General features: G+C 38.9%; 2 protein-coding genes across 3 annotated transcripts in view; one reads left to right on the top strand and one right to left on the bottom strand.

The window, feature by feature from the left end:
- Positions 1–21622, top strand: part of LOC121285500 (lysine-specific demethylase 2B-like) — a 248035-nt gene that overhangs the window by 225799 nt on the left and 614 nt on the right. The gene's annotated exons all lie outside the window — the stretch shown is intronic.
- rnf34a (ring finger protein 34a) overlaps positions 474–21622 on the bottom strand; it is a 37785-nt gene continuing 16636 nt past the window's right edge. Inside the window, exons 4-7 of one of the 2 annotated variants that reach the window (XM_041202020.1) lie at positions 12654–12716; positions 2968–3181; positions 2849–2881; positions 474–1300 (exon numbers count right to left, since the gene is read on the bottom strand). In XM_041202020.1, the coding sequence (XP_041057954.1) occupies positions 1116–1300; positions 2849–2881; positions 2968–3181; positions 12654–12716 (495 nt within the window). In that variant the 3' untranslated portion in view covers positions 474–1115. The remainder of the gene's footprint in view (positions 1301–2848; positions 2882–2967; positions 3182–12653; positions 12717–21622) is intronic. The other variant, XM_041202021.1, reaches the window with a different exon arrangement.

Raw genomic sequence — 21622 nt, 5'->3', positions numbered from 1 at the left:
CCATTGCTTTTTGATGTCACAGATCATGTTCAACATGCATCCAACATCAATCTGCTCTCCTAGAGAGAAAGAGAGGTGCGACTCCCTCTAAAGCACAGACCCCACCCTACAGTTCTTTCCTGCAGTCTCTCCTCCATCTCATTAGGCATCTGTTTTGGTCTGGCAGCAATTGGCAAAAGCTGCATTTGGGCTACTTACCACAATTGGACACTTGAGTTCTTCCATGAAAATGCTGCTTCTCAAGTTGTTAGCAATTCTATAGAAAGTTTAATCATTGCATAAACAAAAACATGCCAAACTGAATGTGGATTTTTTTTATATAAAAGTGCATATTAGCTATTTTACTTTTTAGCATTTAGCTTTACTTAGGTTCAGATATTTCCCTATTCCATGGTAATATAAAAAGAGGGCAAAAAAAAAAGTTCACCAGCTCCAAAAACTCTTTAAAGAAAGGCTATAATCAGGATCAGAAATTGTTGCAAATTATATTCTTGATTTTATTAATTTCAGAACTTGTCAAAATTCACTGACAGAATTGCTACATTAAATTCAATTCTTTATTAGTTAAATTGAATTTCAAAAACATGATTTACAAAGTACAGAAAGCAAAAAATGACAAAACTAAAACAAGGCAGTTGGCAGCAAATGATACAAGATCGCTTGAGGTTTCCTTCCTGTTCTTATACTGAGCACTACTAAATGCTCAAATTCATATCCAGAGCAAGCTGCACCACAATTAATACACTACCACACCACGTAATCCATTAAATGGTAAATGTTTAAGGAGACTTATAAAAGTGATATGAAAAGTTTAAAATAGAATTTTGCATTGTCTCCTGCATATCTTTCATTTAGTCTGTCCTAGCTTTGATAACTCTTATAATTCAGTAATATCTATTTTTTTGCACCTTAGCATTGTGTTGGTTTTACACTGATTTCTTTAAGGCTTCCAGTAATAAGCGATGATAAAACTGTTAGTAAATTAAGAAATTCCATTCTTCTACCATTATCCAAAATTGCCACAACAAATTACTGTAATTGATAGTCAGAAAACTTTTCCTCATTGAGTTTGATGTATCTTAACAGGAGATCTTTCATTCAAACACCTCCCAAATTTAAGATTTAAAGACGTGCACTGCCCTAACAACATATTGTCGACATATAGGGCATTCATTCATGCGCTTTCCACACTTGGTGCAAGTGACCATATGACCACATTCGAGGAGAACGCAATCAATCACTGCATCCATACAGATCCTGCAGAGATTCTCATCACTGCCCAGCTGCATGTGTTCTTCAACTGAAAATAAAACAATTATAGAATAATTGATTAAAAACAAACTTTAAAGTTGCTTTCCCAAGCGTAATAACATAACTCCTTCCACAATGATTTTCAAGTACAATGCAAAATAGACAATTCTCATATGCCAGGTCATCACTGTTCCCAACTCAAGTATGGCTGGTTCTTCACAACAACAAAGAATAAGCTGTCATCCCAGGTAATATTTTGTTTTGCTCAGTTCAAAGATAATAGAAGTATAAACTGACCTTGCAGAGATAAGTAAAATTAACATCGTGTAGACTAGGGCCCACCTTGGAAATACATGTTTGTTCTCTTCACAAATGTGGATTGACCTGATGCACGCTCTAAAGTTTGCTCAAAATGCTTATTAGTGAAATGCAATCTTGAGTGCAGCTTCAAAAGTGCTCACCTTCCATAGCATAAAATGCTTATTAAGGGTGAAGAGAGCAAGTAAAGGTGGGGCGGGGGGGTTGTTATAACTATTGCATAGTATTAGTGTGTAGAACTGCACACAATTTTTTTACAAATGGCAGATTTGAAACTAAAAGTAAATGGTAAGAGAACAAATGTAGCCACATTACTTTCTCAATTTTCATTTTGAATGAGGGTAGAATGAAAGGTACATTTCTGCTGACCTACAGCCTCACTATTTGTAAAGGCAAGAAAATTCAGTAAATTTGCTGTTATAGCTGTGTCCCATTAAAGGCATGCAGGAGCACCAAGAAAGAATTTTAATAAGTAGCATCTGAATACAATAACACTGTAAAATCCTTCTAGGCCCAGGCAATTATTTTCCTTTCAGATGGCACTAGTGTTAGATGATTGCACATCAGGATAATTCATCCACAAAAAGACAGGTTTATGCTAATTAACATAGGGAAGTTAGATTGGTTCAAAAATTCACCACCAAAACCAGTAATTCTTCCTTTTATGAAAGCCTCAGTTCTACTAAAAAGATTACCAATATGCAAGTTCAGATTTTTCCACATTTCTTAAATACTAGCTCTACAAAACACATGTACTGACATTAGATCTCAATTACACACGTTGATTAGGTTTGAAGTGTAGGAAGCCAACTTTTTGCTGAAAGTACTGCCCCATTTTATATATAAAACAACTTGGCTTCTGCAGAATGTCCAGTGACTTTTATTTCCTACCACCATAGAGCTTTTAAAAGATGAGTGTTACATGCAGGATACATCTTTTTGCAATGATAGAAGAAAACAAGTCAATGACTTAAGAGGCCTAAATGTCAATATATTAGCTCCAGAAGCATTCCATCTCCTGGGCATCCATCCAACAGTGACATGTGGGATGCTCTTCTTGGATAAGATATCAGCCCAGCAGTGACAGAAACTCAATTAGACGATCTCTGACAAGATAGACTTTATTCATATATAAAAAGATTGATCAGAATTCTCCTGAGCCTGATACTAATATAGAAATAAAATGTACTCTTTCCTCACACTGACTTCCCAGTACCTCCCTATCAACTTCAAAACACTTTCCAACTCGTGAAAAACTCAAATAAAGTTCACTACTTACCAGCAGCTACAGCTGGGTTACTTCCATTTTCCACTACAACAGAAGAAAAGTTTTGAAAGTCACTACTTGTTGAACTAAATGAATAAATTTCTAATAAAACATTTTGGAGACAAACTTACAAAACTTGCGATTTTCTTCTGTTTCTTTGAATAATCTCTTCACTCTTTCCACCAATTCCCATTTTTCACAACACCCTGAAAAACTGACAAAGTTGCGAGCCAGTATTTCCTTCAGCTGACGAACAGTCAATGCTTCAACATCATCAGTACTGGAAAGGTCTGATAATGAGGCTCGTGTTTTTTTAGGTGGAATATCATCATTGGTTCCATTTGCCTGTAAGAAAATTCCACAGTACACATTGGCTTTAGGTTGTGCATTCTATTGAGAACTGAGTTAATAAGGACAGCTACTGTTTCCAATATCCTAATGAAACAGTATCTCTTGGCCCCTCCAAGCCACACACCATCCTGACTTGGAAGTATAATCACTGTTCCTTCACTGGCACTGGATCAAAATTCTGAATCTCCCTTCCTAGCTGCACCTACTGCAGAACTATATCTGCACATGGAATGCATCGGTTCAAGAAGGCAGCTCACTTTTTCTCAAGGGCAATTAGGGATTGAAAGAATACTTTTAAAAAGTATTCTGCATAAGTTAATGGACTATTAACTAGCAAGATCAAGACTCTCCAAACTCATTCATGTATTAACTTTCATTAAGCACTCAATTCAAACTGCAGTTTCAAAGTGGTGTATGATCACACTGACTTCTCAGGTCCCTCCTGATTATCATTCATTACGTTAAAAATAAATTGCAAGTTTAAGCATCACCATTTTTAGATAGTAGCTTCAGGAAAGTCAATTCCCTACCACAGGCAATAATGGAAATACTGTCTCACATACTATCTTTTGGGAATGTACCATTTTTATTCTGGGTTATCAAACATATTGGCTCCTTCAGTACATTGAATTGGTAACAATGCCTACAAAATGGAAACTGGAAGTGTAACATCTGAATCTCATCACCCATGTCTTTTTTTAAAAATAAAAGCACCAGTTTCAGTGATTCCATCTTCCATATCAAAATAATTTTGCCCAGCTGACAACCACTATCAATTATGCTGTCTTCCCTTGAGTTTGTAGGGGTGTTATCATCTTTCTGATAGGATGGGTCGCACAAGCAAATGCAGGAAAGACATCAATGGCCTACAACATCATTTTTGTCCAGCCTGCTTGCAAGACTTTCCATGAGCAGGAAACATTCCCTCCACAAGGCCAAAAGGCATCTGGTTCTTAACTGCTACATTTGACCTCTGGACACAGAATATATGGATCTTTGCTGCGATGAGGACCACCATGAGAGTATGATCAACCAAGCAAGACCTGGAGAAGCATGCTGCAGCGAGTAAAACTGTTGTAGACCCAACAAAAGTCTTCCTATATTTGGGGAATTAAGTATAATATGAAGGCATGGTACATTAGTTAACCAGTCCTTTTGAGCTACCAGGCCACTCATCATTCAATTAATTTCTGTTCCAGTCGTCTTCATGTCTTGTTATTTTAATTTCCCTGCTTTCTAAATTAGTGCCCTATATCTTACATTTTAATAAATCTCTCACATGTTGGTTATCTCCATAAACCCTGGAACTGAATTTTCCCCCTTAATCGTAATATTGTATTCTGTTCATTTAAGGGACAGGATTGTTCAAAATAAAAAAGTGGAAGAGCAACCATTCAAAAATGAAGACAAATTCTAAATAAAACCACAGTTGCACAGAAAATTGATTAAACGATGTTTTCAAAATAGAAATAAAGCCTTAAAACAGTCTGGCCTGCTCCAATAACAAATTTTCAGCTATGAAAAATGGTCAGCAGCAAGATCCCCTTTGAATAGAAATTCAAAACAGGACCCATCATTTTTGCTGGAGTTATAGTCTACAAAAAAGCCCATAGATCTTAGGAACACAACCATAGATTCCAAATTTCATGCAGAGACTGATAACATCTTATCAGCAGAGGAATGGAGTAATGCACAATTTTCCTCACTGCTCTTCTGGGACAGTGCCAAAAAGTTGATCACCCTCCAGTTTCTTCATTTACGTGGTCATTATTAACATATAAGCTGGACACTTAGTTGTGAGGAAAATCAAAGCCAAACACTATCCCATTAACACTCAATCCTCTTACATGCAACAGTTGCAAAAGTTTACTAGGAGCACGAGCGAATTCTTCTCCCTAGCCCAAAGTGAATTCAACTGTAGCACAATGGCAGAGGTGACCAAGACCAAACTGGCAATCCAACCTGATGCCATCAATGTGTTGAACAGTACATTTAGTAAAGCAGCCATTAAAAAGCAGCTTTTCAGTGACCAAAATGAAGTGCAGATAAGTTTGTGCTATGCTTCATTCTATATTTTCAAGACAATAACAATACATTCTATATTTTCAAGACAATAATATACTCCTCACAAAAAAATGTTAGGTAATGCAATGGCTTGTGTAAGGTATCAGAACAGAAGTAGACCATTCAGTCCTCAAGCCTGTTCTACCACTCAATTAAATCAATTCCATCCACCAGTCTTAGTTACATATCCCTTAATACCCTTGACTAGCAAATATCTCAGAACTTAAAATAATTGAACTAGCATCGATTTATTTTATGAAGGACAGAGTTCCACCCTTTGCGTAAAGAAGTATTTCCTAACTTCTTGCTTAAATGTCCTGGCCATCATTAACGTATATGAAAATTGTAGAATGATACAGCAAAGTAAGCCATTTGGCCAATTGCGCCTGTGCACTTTGGTCATGCTATGTAAATTGTCCCACACCCCCACTCTTTACACACAGCCTGCAAATTTTACCCTTCAAATATTTATCCATCCTTTTGCAAGTTACTATTGAATCTTTTTTACTATTTTATGGGAAGTGGGCATCATTAGCAAGACCAGCATTTGTTGCCCATCCCCAATTGTCCTTGAACAGAGTGGCATACTAGGTCATTTTAGAGGGGAGTTAAAATTCAACCACATTGCTGTTTGGTCTGGAGCCACATTGCTGTTTGGTCTGGAGCCACATGTAGGGTAGACCAGATAAGGATGGCAGATTTCCTTCCCTAAAGGACATTAGTGAACCAGATGGGTTTTACAACCATCGATGATAGTTGTCATAGTCACCATTACTAAGGCTAGCTTCTAATTCCAGATTTATTAATTGAATTTAAATTCCAACTGCTGCCGTGGTGGGATATGAACCCATATCTCCAGAGTATTAGCTTGAGCCTCAGGATTACTAGTTCAGGTACAGTACCAATTTTAGTCACCATCTCCCCTCAATCTGCTTCCACTATCCTTTCAGGCAGTGCATTCTAGATCATAACTTGCAAAGACAATCACTTTAAATCTGTGTCCCCTTTTGCCCCTTGCCATTTTCTCCTTCATTTGCTCCATTGAATCCATTCAAGGTTTTTCAGCACCTCTAATAAGTCTCCGTTTAACATGCTCTGTTCTAAGGACAGCAACCCCAGATTCTCCAGTCTCTCCATATAACTGAAATCCTTCTCTGGTGCCATTCTAGTAAATCTTTCCTGCACATTCTCTAAGGCCTTGACATCCTTCCTAAAGTGGTATCCAGAATTGAACACAACACTCCAGCTGAAGCCTAACTCAGTGTTTTATAAAGATTTAGCAGAACTTCCTTGTTCTTGTACTCTATTCCTTTAATAATAAAGTGAAGGATCCCTTTTTTTTTAAAAAAAAGAGCATTCTCAGCTTGTTCTGCCAAAGATTTTTGTACACACACTCCCTTGTTTCTGTTCCTGCACCTGCTTTAAAATTGTACCATTTATTTTGTATTCCCCTCATTTTCCCTATCAAAACATACCTACCTCTTCACACTTCTTAGTGTGAAATTTGATCTGCCACCTTTCTGCCCATTTCAGCAGTCTATGTCCTTACATCCATTAACCACCTCATTGTTTACTATGCCCTGTGTACTCAAGTGCTAGCCATTACTATATTGCAGAAAGACCACTGGTCCCAATACTGATGCCTGGGAAACACCACTGTATACTTAACTCCAGTCCAATAAAAAACATTCACTATTGGTTTCTTTGCCAATTTCATACCGACATTGCCATTGTGCAGGGCTTTGCTAACACCCATTGCAGTACTTTGTCAAATGTCTTTTTAAAGTCCATATATACATCAACCACCACATTACTCTCATCAATTTAAAAAGCACTCAATCCAATTATGCAAAGACGATTTGCCCCATTGTGCTGGATTGTCTCAAAGTTTCCCCACTACTGACACTGAGTTGACAGGCCATCTTGCTTCCTTATTTTAAATTGGGGTGTAACATTTGCAATACTTATGTCCTCAGACACCACCCCATGCACAAGGAAAATTTGAAGGTTATGACCACAGCCTCTGCCGATTTAACCCTTACTTCCCTCAGCAACATAGAATGTATCCCATCTGGACCCAGCGATTCTTATTTTGAGCATTACCAGCTTTTAAATACTTCTATTTTTATCCTATCGAATATTACTACTGCCTCCTTCTTCTCAATGCCCTTTAATTGCATTTTTATTCACTAGTGTACTGTTGAGTTCAATCATTCAGTATAATCACAAATCACCAAAAAATCTGATTCAAACAAATAAGAAATTTTTTTTTTTTTAAACACAAGACTATCAAATGTGGGTCTATGGAGCGCTGGCAATTAATGAAAAATAGACCAAATGTAGTGAATGGTTGAGGCCCCAGCATAGATTCTTGTGGAACACAACTAGTCACTTCCTTTCAATTCCCATTATCCCTATTTTGTCTTCTACCACCTAACCAGGTCAGTAATTTGCCTTCAATTCCAAAAGCTTTAATTTTGGCTCAATGTCTTATGTGCTATCTTAATAAATAAATGCCTTCTAGAATCCTATATAAACTAAATCTGTAGACAATACCCTGCCTACAACTTCAGTTACGTCCTTAAAATATCCAATCAGGTTCATCAGACATGACCTACCCATTACAAATCCATATTGCTCAGTCACGCTGTCCTTAATTATAAATTCCAATAACTTCCCCACAGCAATTGTTAGACTAGCAGGTTATTATTTTAGGCTCCCTCATTTCTTAAATAATGGAGTTACATTTGCAATTTTTCAATCTAAAAGGGGCAATTCCTAAATCAAGAAAGCTCTGGAAGGTTATGATTAAAGTGTCTGAAATTTTCTCACCTACTTCCCTTTAAAACCCAAGGATGAAAACCTATCAGGTCCTGGGGATTTGACAGCCTTTAGGGCTACTTTTAAATACTGTTTTTTTGCTTATGTTACCTTGCGTGAGTTTCATTCCTTGATTTATTATTAGCTTCCTTGGAATATCAGGTATATTATGTTCTTTCTCTATTTGAAGACTGACACTAAGTAATTATTCAACAAATGTGCCATTTCCTTATTTTCATTATTATCAGCATCTGTTTTTAAAGGGCCAATTTCACACTTGGTACCGTTTTCCTTCAAATACAATTCCAATACAATTGCAAAAAAAATTTTAATCTTGATATCCCTTAATTTTTTTAAAATTTCCTCTTTGCAGCTTTTACTTCCTTTGTCTTTTCTTTATATCTCTCCCAGTCTGCTGGTTTGACATTAATCTCTACACTTTTGTACGTTCTTTTCTTCAGTTTTGGGCCATCGTGCACCTCTTTTACCAACCGTGCTTGTTTAATTTGGTAAGTACACTTGTCCCTTTTAGGGGTAAATACAGGTCATGTATTATGTCAAGTTCTTTTCTGAACAACTGACACTTTTAATCTTTAGTTTTACCCAAATAACAATTTTGACCAGTTTGCTGTAGTCAGTCCGTCTCATCCTGTTAAAGTTAACCTTACCAAAATCCAGAATTTTGGTAAGTGTTAAGTTTCTCCATTACAAACCTAACACTGAATTTGATCACACGACAATCACTGTTAGATGAATGCTCCCTCAGTGTTACATTATCAATTCTGACCCATATGCCCTGCCTTCCTGCTGGTTCTAGAACATATTGCACCAGAAAACTCTTACGTGCATTCAATAAATTTACTACCTTTCTGGACTTCAGCAACTACACATGTATGGTTAACCATGAAAATCAGAAAGTTGCTGTCATTGTCCTGCTCCTCCAAGCTTCATTTTAACAATATCTTGCCAAAAGACTTGGCATTCACATGTATACAACAGCATGATGCAGGGGTACTTACCCACTAGCTTTCCACTAAAAAAAGCTGGAAGAAATTGAAACTTGTTAACTGAAGGGAATTTTTAATAGCATGGCAAGGCTTAATTTGCTACTAAACAACCTCTCTGGCACTAAAAATTTACTTTGACAAGTGTTCCTTCAGATTTTATTTACTAAAATTCTTTCCAAATTTTCCTTGCCTCTCTGTAAATGGTTTTATATTGAAATAAATATTCCAACTATTTTCTAATATCTGACTGGGTGTGGCATCAAGGAGTCTGGCAAAATTGAAGTCAAGGAATCAGGGGGAAAACTCTCCAATTACTGAAACTACAAAAGGAAGATGGTTGTGGTTGTTGGAGGCTAATCACCTCAGCCCCAGGACAATGCTGTAGGAGTTCCTCCAGGTAGTGTTGTAAGCTCAACCATCTTCAGCTGCTTCATCAATGACCTTCCCTCCATCATAAAGTCAGAAGTGGGGATGTTCGCTGATGATTTTGCAACGTTAAGTATCAATCACAACTCCATAGATACTGAAGCAGTTCATGCCCACATGCAACAAGACCTGGACAACGTTCAGACTTAGGCTGATAAGTGGCAAGTAACATTCATACCACACAAGTGCCAGGCAATAAACATCACCAACAAGAGAATCTCCCTTTTGACATTCAACAGCATTGCCATCACCCAATCCTCGAGCATCAACATCTTGGGGTGTTATCATTGACCAGAAGCTTAACCGGACTAGCCATATAAATACAGTGGCTTCAAGAGCTGGGCAAAAGCTTGGCATTCTGCAGCAAATAACTCACCTGACTCCCCGAAGTGTGTCCACCATCTACTAGGCACAAGTCAGGAGTGTGATGGAATACACTCCACCTGCTGGGATGAGTGCAGCTCCCACAACACTCAAGAAGCACGACACCATCCAAGGCAAAGCAGCTCACTTGATCTGCACCCCATCCACCATCTTCACCACTCACTCCCTCCATCACTGACAGGTTGGGCTGTAACTTCCTCAGAGTGGCAATCAGCGTCAGATTGCCAATCTGTGCCCAATTACCTATGCCAAATTTCTTCTATGCCTGTCTCGCCCAACCTTCCAACTCAGGCCGGGCAAGATCCAGGCAGCACAGCTGTCTCCAAAGTCCAGCACCATTGGATTGAAGGAGGACACACTTTTTTTTACAGCACTAGCTGCCTAAAAGCAGGTAAGTTTAAAGGTCTGATTGAAATTGACAGGCCAGGAAGAAGGCAAGCGGATAGGATTTGTGAGGGCGGATGGTGTTCTGAGGTCAGGTTGGGATGGGGGGGCGGCCAAAGAGGAGGGTTTCGGCCATTTGGGGGGGGGGGGGGGGGTGGTCAGACAGGTGGGGGGCATCGGCGGCTGTGAGTTCAGGGGACCGGGGGGTTGGGGTTCTGATCGGAACTCGGGAGTTCAGTTGGGTGGAAGGGTGAGAGTTGGGCCTGCCTGCGGGGGTTGGGGGGGAAATTGGGTGAGGAGTCCCATGCAGGTGGGGGGATCCCATCGGAGGTCAGGGAGTGGGGAATACTGCGGGGGAGGTGTGGTTAGTCAGGGGTGGACGAGTCCCCCGCGGGGTCAGGGGTGGTGGGGGGTTCGGTCTGGGTCTTAAGAATTGTTACCCAGAAGTTAGAAGTGGTTTTAATTCTTCTAACTTTTTCTGGGTAACTATTGGTTTAACCCCGTCAGAACCATCCAAAGTTTGTGTTTTAAAATCACATTTTCGGATAGTTCCCGGCACAGCGCAATTGCCCAGAAGAAGCGTGCACTTCTGGGCAATTGCCATGCAAATGCTTACCTGTGAAATTCCAAGAGGGATTCCCCGGTGCATCTCTGGGGTACCCCTCCAATCCGACACTGGGAAGCTCGGAAGTTATGGTCCATAGTGGCAGCACTGTGTACCATGTACAAGATGCAACTGCATTGACTCACCATACTCCTTTCACAGCATCTCTCCCCTACCATCTGGAAGGATAAGGGAGCAGATGCATGGGAACACCACCACCTGCAAGTTCCCCTCCAAGCCACACACCATCCTGACTTAGAACTGTATCACTGTTCCTTCACTGTGATTGGATCAAAATTCTGGAATTTCCTAACAATGTGGGTGTACCTTCACCAGACAGACTGCAGCAGTTTAAGGCAGCAGCTCACCACCGCCTTCTCAAGGACAATTGGGGATGGGCAACATACAGTGGCCTTGCCAGCAATGCACATCTCTCATCACAGGATAAAAATCTTACACTTCCTGGTCTACTGTGTGTGCCTCAGTAAGGATTCTTCACGCTGATTGATTGAGAAAGGGCATTGCTTGCCCTGCTCCCAGGTAACCAGTAGAGGGCGATGCTATTTCTGCAATTATCGCAAATCACAGCACAAAACCCTAATGAAAGTCTGTGGGCAAGTCCAAGTATTATGGATGGCAAGTACTGTTTAGTCACAACATCTAAACCAATGCATTTGAGAGATAAATCATTTCTATCTGCCAAAAAGGTCATCATTATTAATTTTCTGCAAGATGGAGAGAATTTAGTGGACAACCTGGCCGTACCTTTACCTCAGCACATGATCTGATTGGTACCACTATATGTGGATAGAAACACAGACAGACTGCCTGAATGGTTATTGATCAGGAATATTCACATATCTTACTGGGTCCTATTGAAACAAGTTATTTTAATATAATTTCCTGTAGATTGAATGCAGAAGCATTGAATTTAACCTGTTTTACAGTGTCTGATGGCTGGATGGATAAAGTGTCAAGTTCCATGCATCACAGATTATTCAAACGGAGGAACAAACATACTATGCCACTGACAAAGAATGGTAGTTGTAATTGAAAATGCTACTTAGCTAATGTTTTTTATTAAGAGAAGTGTTCACAGGTTCTTGAACCACTGGTCACTTGGAACAGATTGAAGAAACAAGCCATCATGGAATGATATCCTATCTTCAATGGATAGCTGTGGCTGGAATGAAGACCTGGGCAAGCTTGCAAATAGGGTTGGATCCAATGTTTCTTTGCAGTCATTTTGGCAGTCAACTGTCCAAATAGGGGCTTCCAATTGAACTATCGAGATTCGAAGCCTTTAGCAAACATACAAACTGCACTATTTTGACTCATGGCAACTCATGGTTCATCATGTAAGAAGTGAAATTCCATTTTCAATTGAAAAATAACAGGAGAGAAACTTCTTTGCTATCCTCCAATGATATTTCAAAATTATAGAAGTTGGTAAATTAAAGTAAATAAATCATTTTATACTTAAATCAGTTCTTCAACCTGCTCTACATTAAACAAGTGGTCTATTGGTTTGTAGCTTGAGCCTCAAGTTCTATATAGTGTAAAAATAGAGAAATTCATGAAGCATATATGAGATGTTCCAATAAACCAGAAAAAGTTATCTATTTGGTCGCTATGTCTCTCTATTGTTTACCTAGACATCAGGCAACTAAAGTCACAGTCTGGTTCACAGGGAATGCAAATTCGACTTATGGACATGGTCACTGATGCTGATCCATAGTAGAATATCTGATGCAAACCCCAAAAATGTAACACTTACATATTCCTGATTTTGTTGTGATTCAGATCCTCTACTCATTGGAGATGTTGTATTTTCTCTCCCCTGTAAATATTGTGGATAAGAAATTAAATAAGCATAGATTTCACCAACTCCAAATACCTAGTGCATGGTTCATAATAATATTTTAGTACTTTTTACTTCTGGGAAGATTGAAGTTTAACTATAGAAAATAGGAAATGCAACTAAAGCAGCTTGAAGACTAGTACACTTAAAAGATTCGGGCCATGTTAACTTAAAGGGTTAAAAGGTAGAAAGGCAAGATCATTAAATAGCAGGTGGACTTACTTAGCTGGAGAATTGCAGGCAAGTTGTCTACATTGATTGCAAAGAAATGCAGCCCAGGGTTGTTTGGTTTTGGGAGTAAAAGCAAGAGATGGGTGGAGCTTAAGAAAGTTCTAGGGTTTCAATTTATCTGTGTATTTGCTGGGGGGGGGGTGTTCTGCAGCAGGGCAAGGTGATACCGAAAGGTGCTACTGTTAGCAGGCTCAAGACAGCAAAAGTATTACTGTTGGCTGGCTCTGTGTAGTTGGGCTCAGGAGTTCTATCATCCATTGATAGCTCTATGCAGTTAGGACTCAGGGGAAGTCCTGGGGACTTGGAAAGGTGGCGGATCACTGGCTCAGTGCTAGAAAGGGTAAAGGCTGAGAAGAAGCCCTGGAAGCTATTTGTAACTTGGTGTATCTGGGGAGATTGGAGCTTGGTGAAATCCAGGGTCCATGCCAGCTCAGTGAAGGTAGCCAGCTATTAAAAGAGCTGAAATTGCGCCAGTAAGAAGAGGCTGAAATGCAGACTTGGAAACCCAGGGGAACAGAGCCTCAGGAGACAAGAATGACCCTGGGAGGTGTACAGTCATTCAGGCAGTCTGAATTGGAGTGGCTTTGAGGGAATGCAGAGGCTCGATCTTCAAAAGTGAAAAGTTTGGAGTCCCTCGTAAGGGAGATGGAGTTTCAATTATATTGGCTGAATCAGTGTTTATTGATGTCTGGGTGGGTTGCTGAGAAATCCTTGGGATCTGTCTTGGTCACATTTGCTATCTATTATACAACATGATGCGCTTGACTACAGTTTGTCCATTAATTCACGTACTTCATACTAACCTTGAATGTTAGAGTATAAGATAGATATTGCAAATTGTTTTATCTTTTTGACCTTGTATAGTAAACTTTATTTATCTTTATTTGTTCAAAACCAGTGGAGTCTTGTGGCTTTATTCTCTTAGCAAATGCCTCGAATCTCAAACTTGCCTGCTTTAAACAAAACATTATTGGTCCCTAATCAGATCTTACCAAAAACTTGGGGGTCGGGTCCAGGATCTTAACAATACACAGAAACAATCATGGCCCAGTGATTCTGCAGTTTTCTTATTAATTCATCACAATAACTTGTGTAACGGAAGTTAAGTCATCACAACTAAATTCTAGCCAGTGATGAGGTGCCAGTTTAAGGAGATACTGCTCTGCTTCAACTGCTCTGAAGCAAACTTTAGAAGGCCCAGGAGCTTTAAAAGCTTGATTTTAAATTTTGCACCATTAGCCATAAGACGACTGCAGATGTTAACATTTAACCAATATCTTAAAAATGATGAACAGAACTTTATTTTCCTGATCAGATAGTGATGTACCTGATCAAGTAGCAATGTAACTTTGGCAGTATAAATTTCTGCTGTGAGCTCACATGACAAACTGTATTAAACCAGTTCATGTAAATACACCAGTAAAACGGACATACTGATACAACATCACAAAAGGCAGGCAGATGAGTCATTCACAGGTGTCTGTTAATACCATCCCAAAATCTTAATTAAAATTGTTTTTTTTTTGTAATGCTTTTTGGCATTAGTGCAATTTCACTAGAACACCTCATGTAACAAAGTATCTGCAAATACAAATACTGTACAAGGAACTAGAAATCATTCACAGAAACTGCTGGAAATACTCCGTAGGTCTAACAGCATCTGTGGAGAGAAAAACAGAGTTAACATTTCACATTGGTGACCTTTCAGAAATTTCCCATTCTTAATTGGAGCAGGCTGAGGCACAAGTGAGCATCTTCCTGTTCTACCTGGGTTTTACATTAACAAAAGTCATAGGGACTAAAACTTTAGTGTGGTAGGGCATCTTGCACAGAAAAACTTAAAATCTCTCCTAGAAATATCAATGCCTTCATAGTCAGGCATTTTTGAAAACAATATTTAAAAGTTCTGCATAAACAAAGCATTGCATTAAACAGTGAAAAAGAAACAGTGCAAGCTGGAATTGTAATCCCACAAAGAAATCTCCTCAAATAAAAGGAAAGCAGGTGTTAGGCTTACGGCTTTATTGTAAATGCAGTAAACAGGCATGCACATCCAATGATTTCCGTTGGTTTCATGTCAACGTGTACAACTGCTCCAGTAAACTTGTGATCATGTCATAAATATTCCAAACCCAACATAATTGGGAATACCGAAATCCAACACCCGTGCACATGCTGCAAGGCAGTCTTTTTCCAAAATGTCTGCTCACATGTGGCTTCTTTGCAGCTATTTTTCCATTACAGAACAAAAAATCATTAACCACCATTAATAACTGTAAGTCACTCTGCAGCACTTGCAAATGCACAGTAATTTATACTCAGAAAACATTTCCATTATAAGTGGATGGGTAGTTTTAGTTTCCTCCATACAAAAGAACTGCACACAAACAAAACAAAGCAAATTATGTAGTCAACTGTTAAATTTTATCACTGCAATTAAAAAAGCAAAAGCAGCATCAACACCCTGATGTAATAACATTAATTATTTGTAGGATTTGCTGCTGCTGTCAAGACTGGATTGATCAATCATTTCAATTACCAGGTGTCATTACTTTGGCTTTGATACCCAAATAAAGTGCAACGCATGACAGCACCTCATTGAAAAAGAAAGGAGTAATTTAAGAGTTTTAATGCATTTAATTTTTAATATTCTTACTAAATGACATTTATTAAATTCTCAGCTGATGAAAATCAAAGCTATTTGAGCACTACAGAAACATTCTAGAGATTTGCTGACTAAAATGGCTTGCTCCCACTAGTCACTGAGCACCTTGCACAGGCCTTGTAGATATTTCCAATAAAGTAAGCCTCCATGTTGAAAACCATTATAGGCATGTGCACCCGCATGTAAATGCTACAGAATCTTTATACACTCCATAAGGAAGACTCTCCTGCAAATACATTTGCTGCTCCAAAATATTCAGGTGCATTTATTTAAATGCAAGTACCTAGAGTCTCATTTACACTGGAGACATTTTAAAATCTTCACTAGGGAACATATTTTCCACTGCAAACTGAGCTGGGGGCAATATGAAGTTAAAAATATACTAGGCCCCCCCCCACCCCCCCACCCGACCCCCCCAAACTTATAGAAGATACATTTGTACAAACAAGATGGCCAGTACAGCAGGTTCACCTAACGTTCCTACATTGATTGTAAGGTTAGTTAACATAACTCACATTTATAGAGAACCCTTAATGCAGTAAAATATTCCAAGGCACTTCACAGAAAGGTAATCAAACAAAAAGTGACAGAACCAAAGAAGGAGACATTAGGACAGATAAGGTAACTCGACATCTAATTGAGAAAACAGAGAAACAAAGTAAATCAAACAGCTAATCTGATACAATTTTTCTCTCTCGGATATGACAGGAACATAGCATAAGGAAAGGGACTCAGAGAAGGCCATTTGGCTCTTCGAGCCTGTTCCAGCATTCAACACATCATGGCTGATCTTCCACCTGAACTCCAGCCTCTCAGTATTTCCCCTTTCTCTTAATTCCCTTAGTTCCCAAATGTCCATTGACTTCTGCCTCTAACATACTCAACGACTGAGCATCAACAGCTCTCTGGGGTAGAGAATTACAAGGATTCACAACCCTTTGAGCAAAAAGATTTCTCATCTCAGTCCTAAATGGCTGACCCCTTATTCTGAGGCTATATTAATGACTTTGATGAAGGGACTGAGTGCATTGTAGCCAAATTTGCTGACAATACAAAGGTAGGGAGGACAGCAAATCGCGAGGAGTATACAAAGAATCTGCAAAGAGATATACATAAGTTAAGTGAATGGTCAAAAATTTGACAGATGGAGTCAAAATGCAAGGTTTTCTACTTTGGCAAGAAGAATAGAAAAATGTATTCCTACATTGTTTTCTGTCAGCTAACCAATCCCCAATCCATGCTAGATTCTCCCCAATCCCATGAGTCCTAATTGTGTCATAAACTGTGCGGCCCCTGATCAAAAGCTTTTTGAAAATCCAACTACACTACATGCACTGGTTCCTCCTAATGCCTCCTACTAGTTACATCCTCAAAAGCTTGAACAGATTTGACTGACCTAATCTCCTTTTCATAAATCCATGTTGATTCTGCTTAATCACATAATGATTTTCTAAATGTCCTGTTACCACTTCCCTAATAATATTCTAACATTTTGCCCACTGCTGAGTGTTAGGCTAACTGGCCTATAGTTCTATTTTCTTCCTTCCCCCTTTCTTATCATGGGATTATGTTTACTACCTTTCAATCCTTGGAGGTTGTTTCGAATCTAAGGAATTCTGCAAGATCAAAACCAATGCATCCACTATCTCAGCAGCTACTCTTAAAAATCCTAGGACGCATCAGATCCAGAGGATTTGTCTCCACTTCGTCCCATTAATTTCTCCAGTACTATTTTTTTTTTACACTGATTTCTCTAATTTCCTCTTTCTCTCTGGACCCTTGGTTCCAGAATATTTTTTGAGTCTTCGACTGTGAAGACTGATAGAAAGAATTTGTTTAATGTGTCTGCCATTTACTTTCACTAATTTTTACATACCTATAAAAATGTTTCACTGTATCTTTTTGTCTCTTATTAGCCTACTCTCATTCTCTTTCATTATCAATTTCTTGGTCCTCCTTTGCTGAATTCTAAAATCCTCCCAACCCTCAAACCTACTGTTCTTTTTGGCGACATTATAAAGCCTCATCTTTTGATATATTATTTTTAACTTCTCATTTGTCACAGTTGTTCCACTTTTCTTGAGAGATTTTTGTCCTTTAAAATAATGTATATTTGTTCCAAATTATATATCAGCTCTTTAAATGCTAGCTATTTCATGGGTACCATCATGCCTTTTAATGCAGTTTCCCAACCTACCTTAGCCAACTCAATCCTTATACTGTGTAGTTTGTTTTGTTTAGGTTTAAGACCTTAGCTTCGAACTAAACCACTTTGAAACACAATATAAAATTCTAACAGTCCTCCCTAAGGGCCCTTTATTACAAAATAAATTGACCCTTTCTCATTACACAATACTATATCCAAAATACAGTAGATTGTTCCCTCATTGATTCCGCAACATACTGATCTAGAAAATTATTTTGTATACATTCCATGAACTTGTCTTCCATACTATTACTGCTAATTTGGCTTGCCCAGTCAATATGAAGACTACAGGCCCTAGTAACAACTGATTTACCCTTATTGCATGCACCTTTTAACTTCCCAATTTATACTCTGCCCTCCACTAATTACTGTTTGGCGGGATTTGTTTATAGGCCCCCTGTGTTTTCTAACTCTTGCTGTTTATCTTTCCCCTTGAGCTGATTCTACTCATGATTTTCTGAGCAGAGATCTTTTTTCTCTGTCTTTATTCCATCCGTTCCTTTATCAAAGCTACCCCTCTTCCATTTCCATTCTGCCTATCTCTTAAAAATTTTGTACCCTGGAACATTTAGTTCCCAATCTTGATCATCTTTGCAGCCATGTCTCCATAATGGCAATTGGCTCAAACCTTATTAATATGTGCTATCAATTCATTTACTTAATGTTGTGAATGCTTCATGCATTAACATATAGTGCCTTTAGCTCTGACTTTTTTCTAATTTTCTCTGACAATACCTTGGTTGTTAAGGCCCTATTACCTTTTCCAATCTAACACGGGGGAGACAGTAATGTGGCAATGTCACTGGACTAGTAATCCAGAGACCCAGGCCAATCTTCTGGGAACACGGGTTCAAAGACCACTATAGCAGCTGGTGATGATCAATTCAATTGGTAAATCTGGAATAAAAAGCTAATCTCAGTAATGTTGACCATGAAACAATTGTAGATTGTCGTAAAAATCAATTTGGTTCACTAATGCCCTTCAAGGAAGAAAATCTGCCATCCTTACAGGTTTTGGCCTATATGTGACTCCAGACCCACAGGAATGTGGTTGACTCTTAAATGCCCTCTGAAATGGCCTAGGAAGCTATTCAGTTGTTTCAGACTGCTGTGAAGAAGTCAATAAGGAATGAAACCAGGCAGAGTGCCCCTGGAGTCCTCAACATTGACTCCAAATCCCACAAACATCAGGTCAAACATGGGCAAGGAAACCTCCTGCTGATTACCACCTACCACCCTCGCAAACCCTCCCGATAAATCAGTACTTCTCCATGTTGAATCCCACTTGGAAGAAGCAATGAGGGTGGTACGGGCACAGAATGTACTCTGGGTGGAGGACTTCAACATCCATCACCAAGAATGGCTCGGTAGCACCACTATTGACCAAGCTGGCCGGGTCCTGAAGGACATATCTGCTCGACCAGGGTCTGTGTCATGTAGTGAGGCAACCAACAAGAGGGAAAACCTTACTTGCCTTATCAATCTAACTGTTGCAGATGATTATGTCCATGGCAATATCAGTAGGAGTGACCACCAAATAGGCCTTGTGGAAACCAAGTCCCATCTTCACATTGAGGATACCCTCCATTGTGTTGTGTGGCAATATCACCGTGCTAAATGGGAGAGATTTCAAACAGATCTAGCAACTCAGAATTGGGCATCTATGAGGCACTGTGGGCCAACATCAGCAGCAGCAGAATTGTATTTAACCACAATCTGTAAGTTCATGTCCCAGCATATCCCACAGTCTACCATTAGCATTAAGTGGGGGGAATCAGCCCTGGTTCAATGAAGAGTGCAAAAGGGCACACCAGGAGCAGCACCAGGCATATCCAAAAGCTTTTTAATTTGGTCCCCAACTCCTCAAGCAGAAACACTGAAGCAACTATTACTGATGATGAATCTTTATGGAGCTTGGTCCATATAAAGACGGTCAGTTCTGTGAGATGTGTGTCTGCATCGAAGGATGTAACCAAGATTCAGAGCAGACTGACATCTTTAAATTAACAACACCTAAAACCTGTCTCTTTTTGTTGCAAAAGCAATAGTTGAGCGATTTCTTTGTTGATGCATCTTCTTAAATAGCATTAAACAGTAATGTTACTTTATCATTCAGGGCACTTTAACATCAAGTAAGCATAGCTGATGCTAAAAACAAAAAAACTGCGGATGCTGGAAATCCAAAACAAAAACAGAATTACCTGGAAAAACTCAGCAGGTCTGGCAGCATCGGCGGAGAAGAAAAGAGTTGACGTTTCGAGTCCTCATGACCCTTCGACAGAACTGATATAGCTGATGCTGCCTAAAATAGACTACTTCTGACACTATTAGCAGCAACTTTTAAATGGACATTATTGCAAATGTTGGTCACTATATGCAATTGACCATTTTAAATGTGGACATTTTAAGCGATGGGAACTGAGTAGAAATTCTGGCCAACTAAAGTGACACAGAAAACCCCTGATGTTTTCATTAATGAGGCTGCTAATGAGACTGACATCTGTCAATCATTCCAAGGCCACTGCATAACAACAGTGACTGAATTTTTTTTTCCAGTACAGTGTGTGAGATGACATTTATTTACAGCTACAGAAACTGCTCCAGAGATTTGCCAGTTATTAGTTTCCCCTTCCCCCCAACAAATGAGTCATCAACATGCACACACACACAAACTTTCAAAAGAGTATCTACCAAAATAATCCGGATTTTACAGTCATGATTACAACAAAATTGTCAGCATTTTCTGTCACTACTTCTGTGAAACACGAACAACTTCTGGCATCCACATTTAAACACGGAAATCCAGAAGTTGGTGTCTGCGTCTCCAAGCTTTATCATGGGGTGTTGAATTTTCCCTAGGCTGCAATCAAGTAGAAACATTGAGCTGATAAGTCTTGTCCTTTTACATAATTTATCGCAGTATACCAACCCTTGAGAAAAAATTACATCTTGTTAAATGAGGTATAATGTGTTTTACTAGAGTACTAAGCTAATAATTACTGCTGAACAGCCTCACTGGCCCTCAAAAGCTAAATATATATTTGTGGAATGTCAAACTTAAACATCATCAAGAAAATTAAAATTTTTAAAGTTTACTATTTCACCTTCTTCCTTCCCAATCATTTATTTCATGCTCTAAGTGAAAATTCAGTGCATTTTACTTCCTGGTTGCAGTTTGAGAATGCTTCAATGTAATTGGCTGATTACCCTATTTGATGACACTGTTGCTAGGTGCCTGAAGATCCCCTCGACTGGCATCAAATTCATGTTAAGAAAGGGGAAATCCATGCCACAGAGATCACTGAATATTTGTGGACGGCTTTGAGATCAGCAGTGTGCACTGTTGCTTTGCCACAGATCATGAAATCCAAGTCAATGACTATTCCAAGAAACAGGCTTCTGATACAACCAGTAAAAGTAAAGCTACCTTTTTGCAAATTTATCTTAAAGATGTAGGTTACAGCCTTGAAATATCATAGATTGATGACACAATTCTTTACTGGCTGATTTGTATCCCTTTGGAACAGCTGCAACCAGTCAAGGACAGTGGTCTCTGACTGGAAAAGGACAAGACCTATTAGAAATAGCGACAAGCTAGCTCATTGTTAGCCAACATCAGAAGAATAAAAGACATGGAATATTTCATTCCAACATACATCAATGTAATTCAAAAAAGCAGCTAGAATAAATAAATTAGATTCAACTACAAAACCACATTAAGGAGGAATGGATATTAGGCTACGGAATTTGCATGTGCAGAGGAAAAAAACAAAACTAAAGCAT

This window comes from Carcharodon carcharias, chromosome 13 (genome assembly GCF_017639515.1).
Source record: "Carcharodon carcharias isolate sCarCar2 chromosome 13, sCarCar2.pri, whole genome shotgun sequence".
Classification (NCBI taxonomy): Eukaryota; Metazoa; Chordata; class Chondrichthyes; order Lamniformes; family Lamnidae; genus Carcharodon; species Carcharodon carcharias.
Note: the sequence above shows the minus strand (reverse complement) of the source record. Positions and strands in the feature narration are given on the sequence as shown.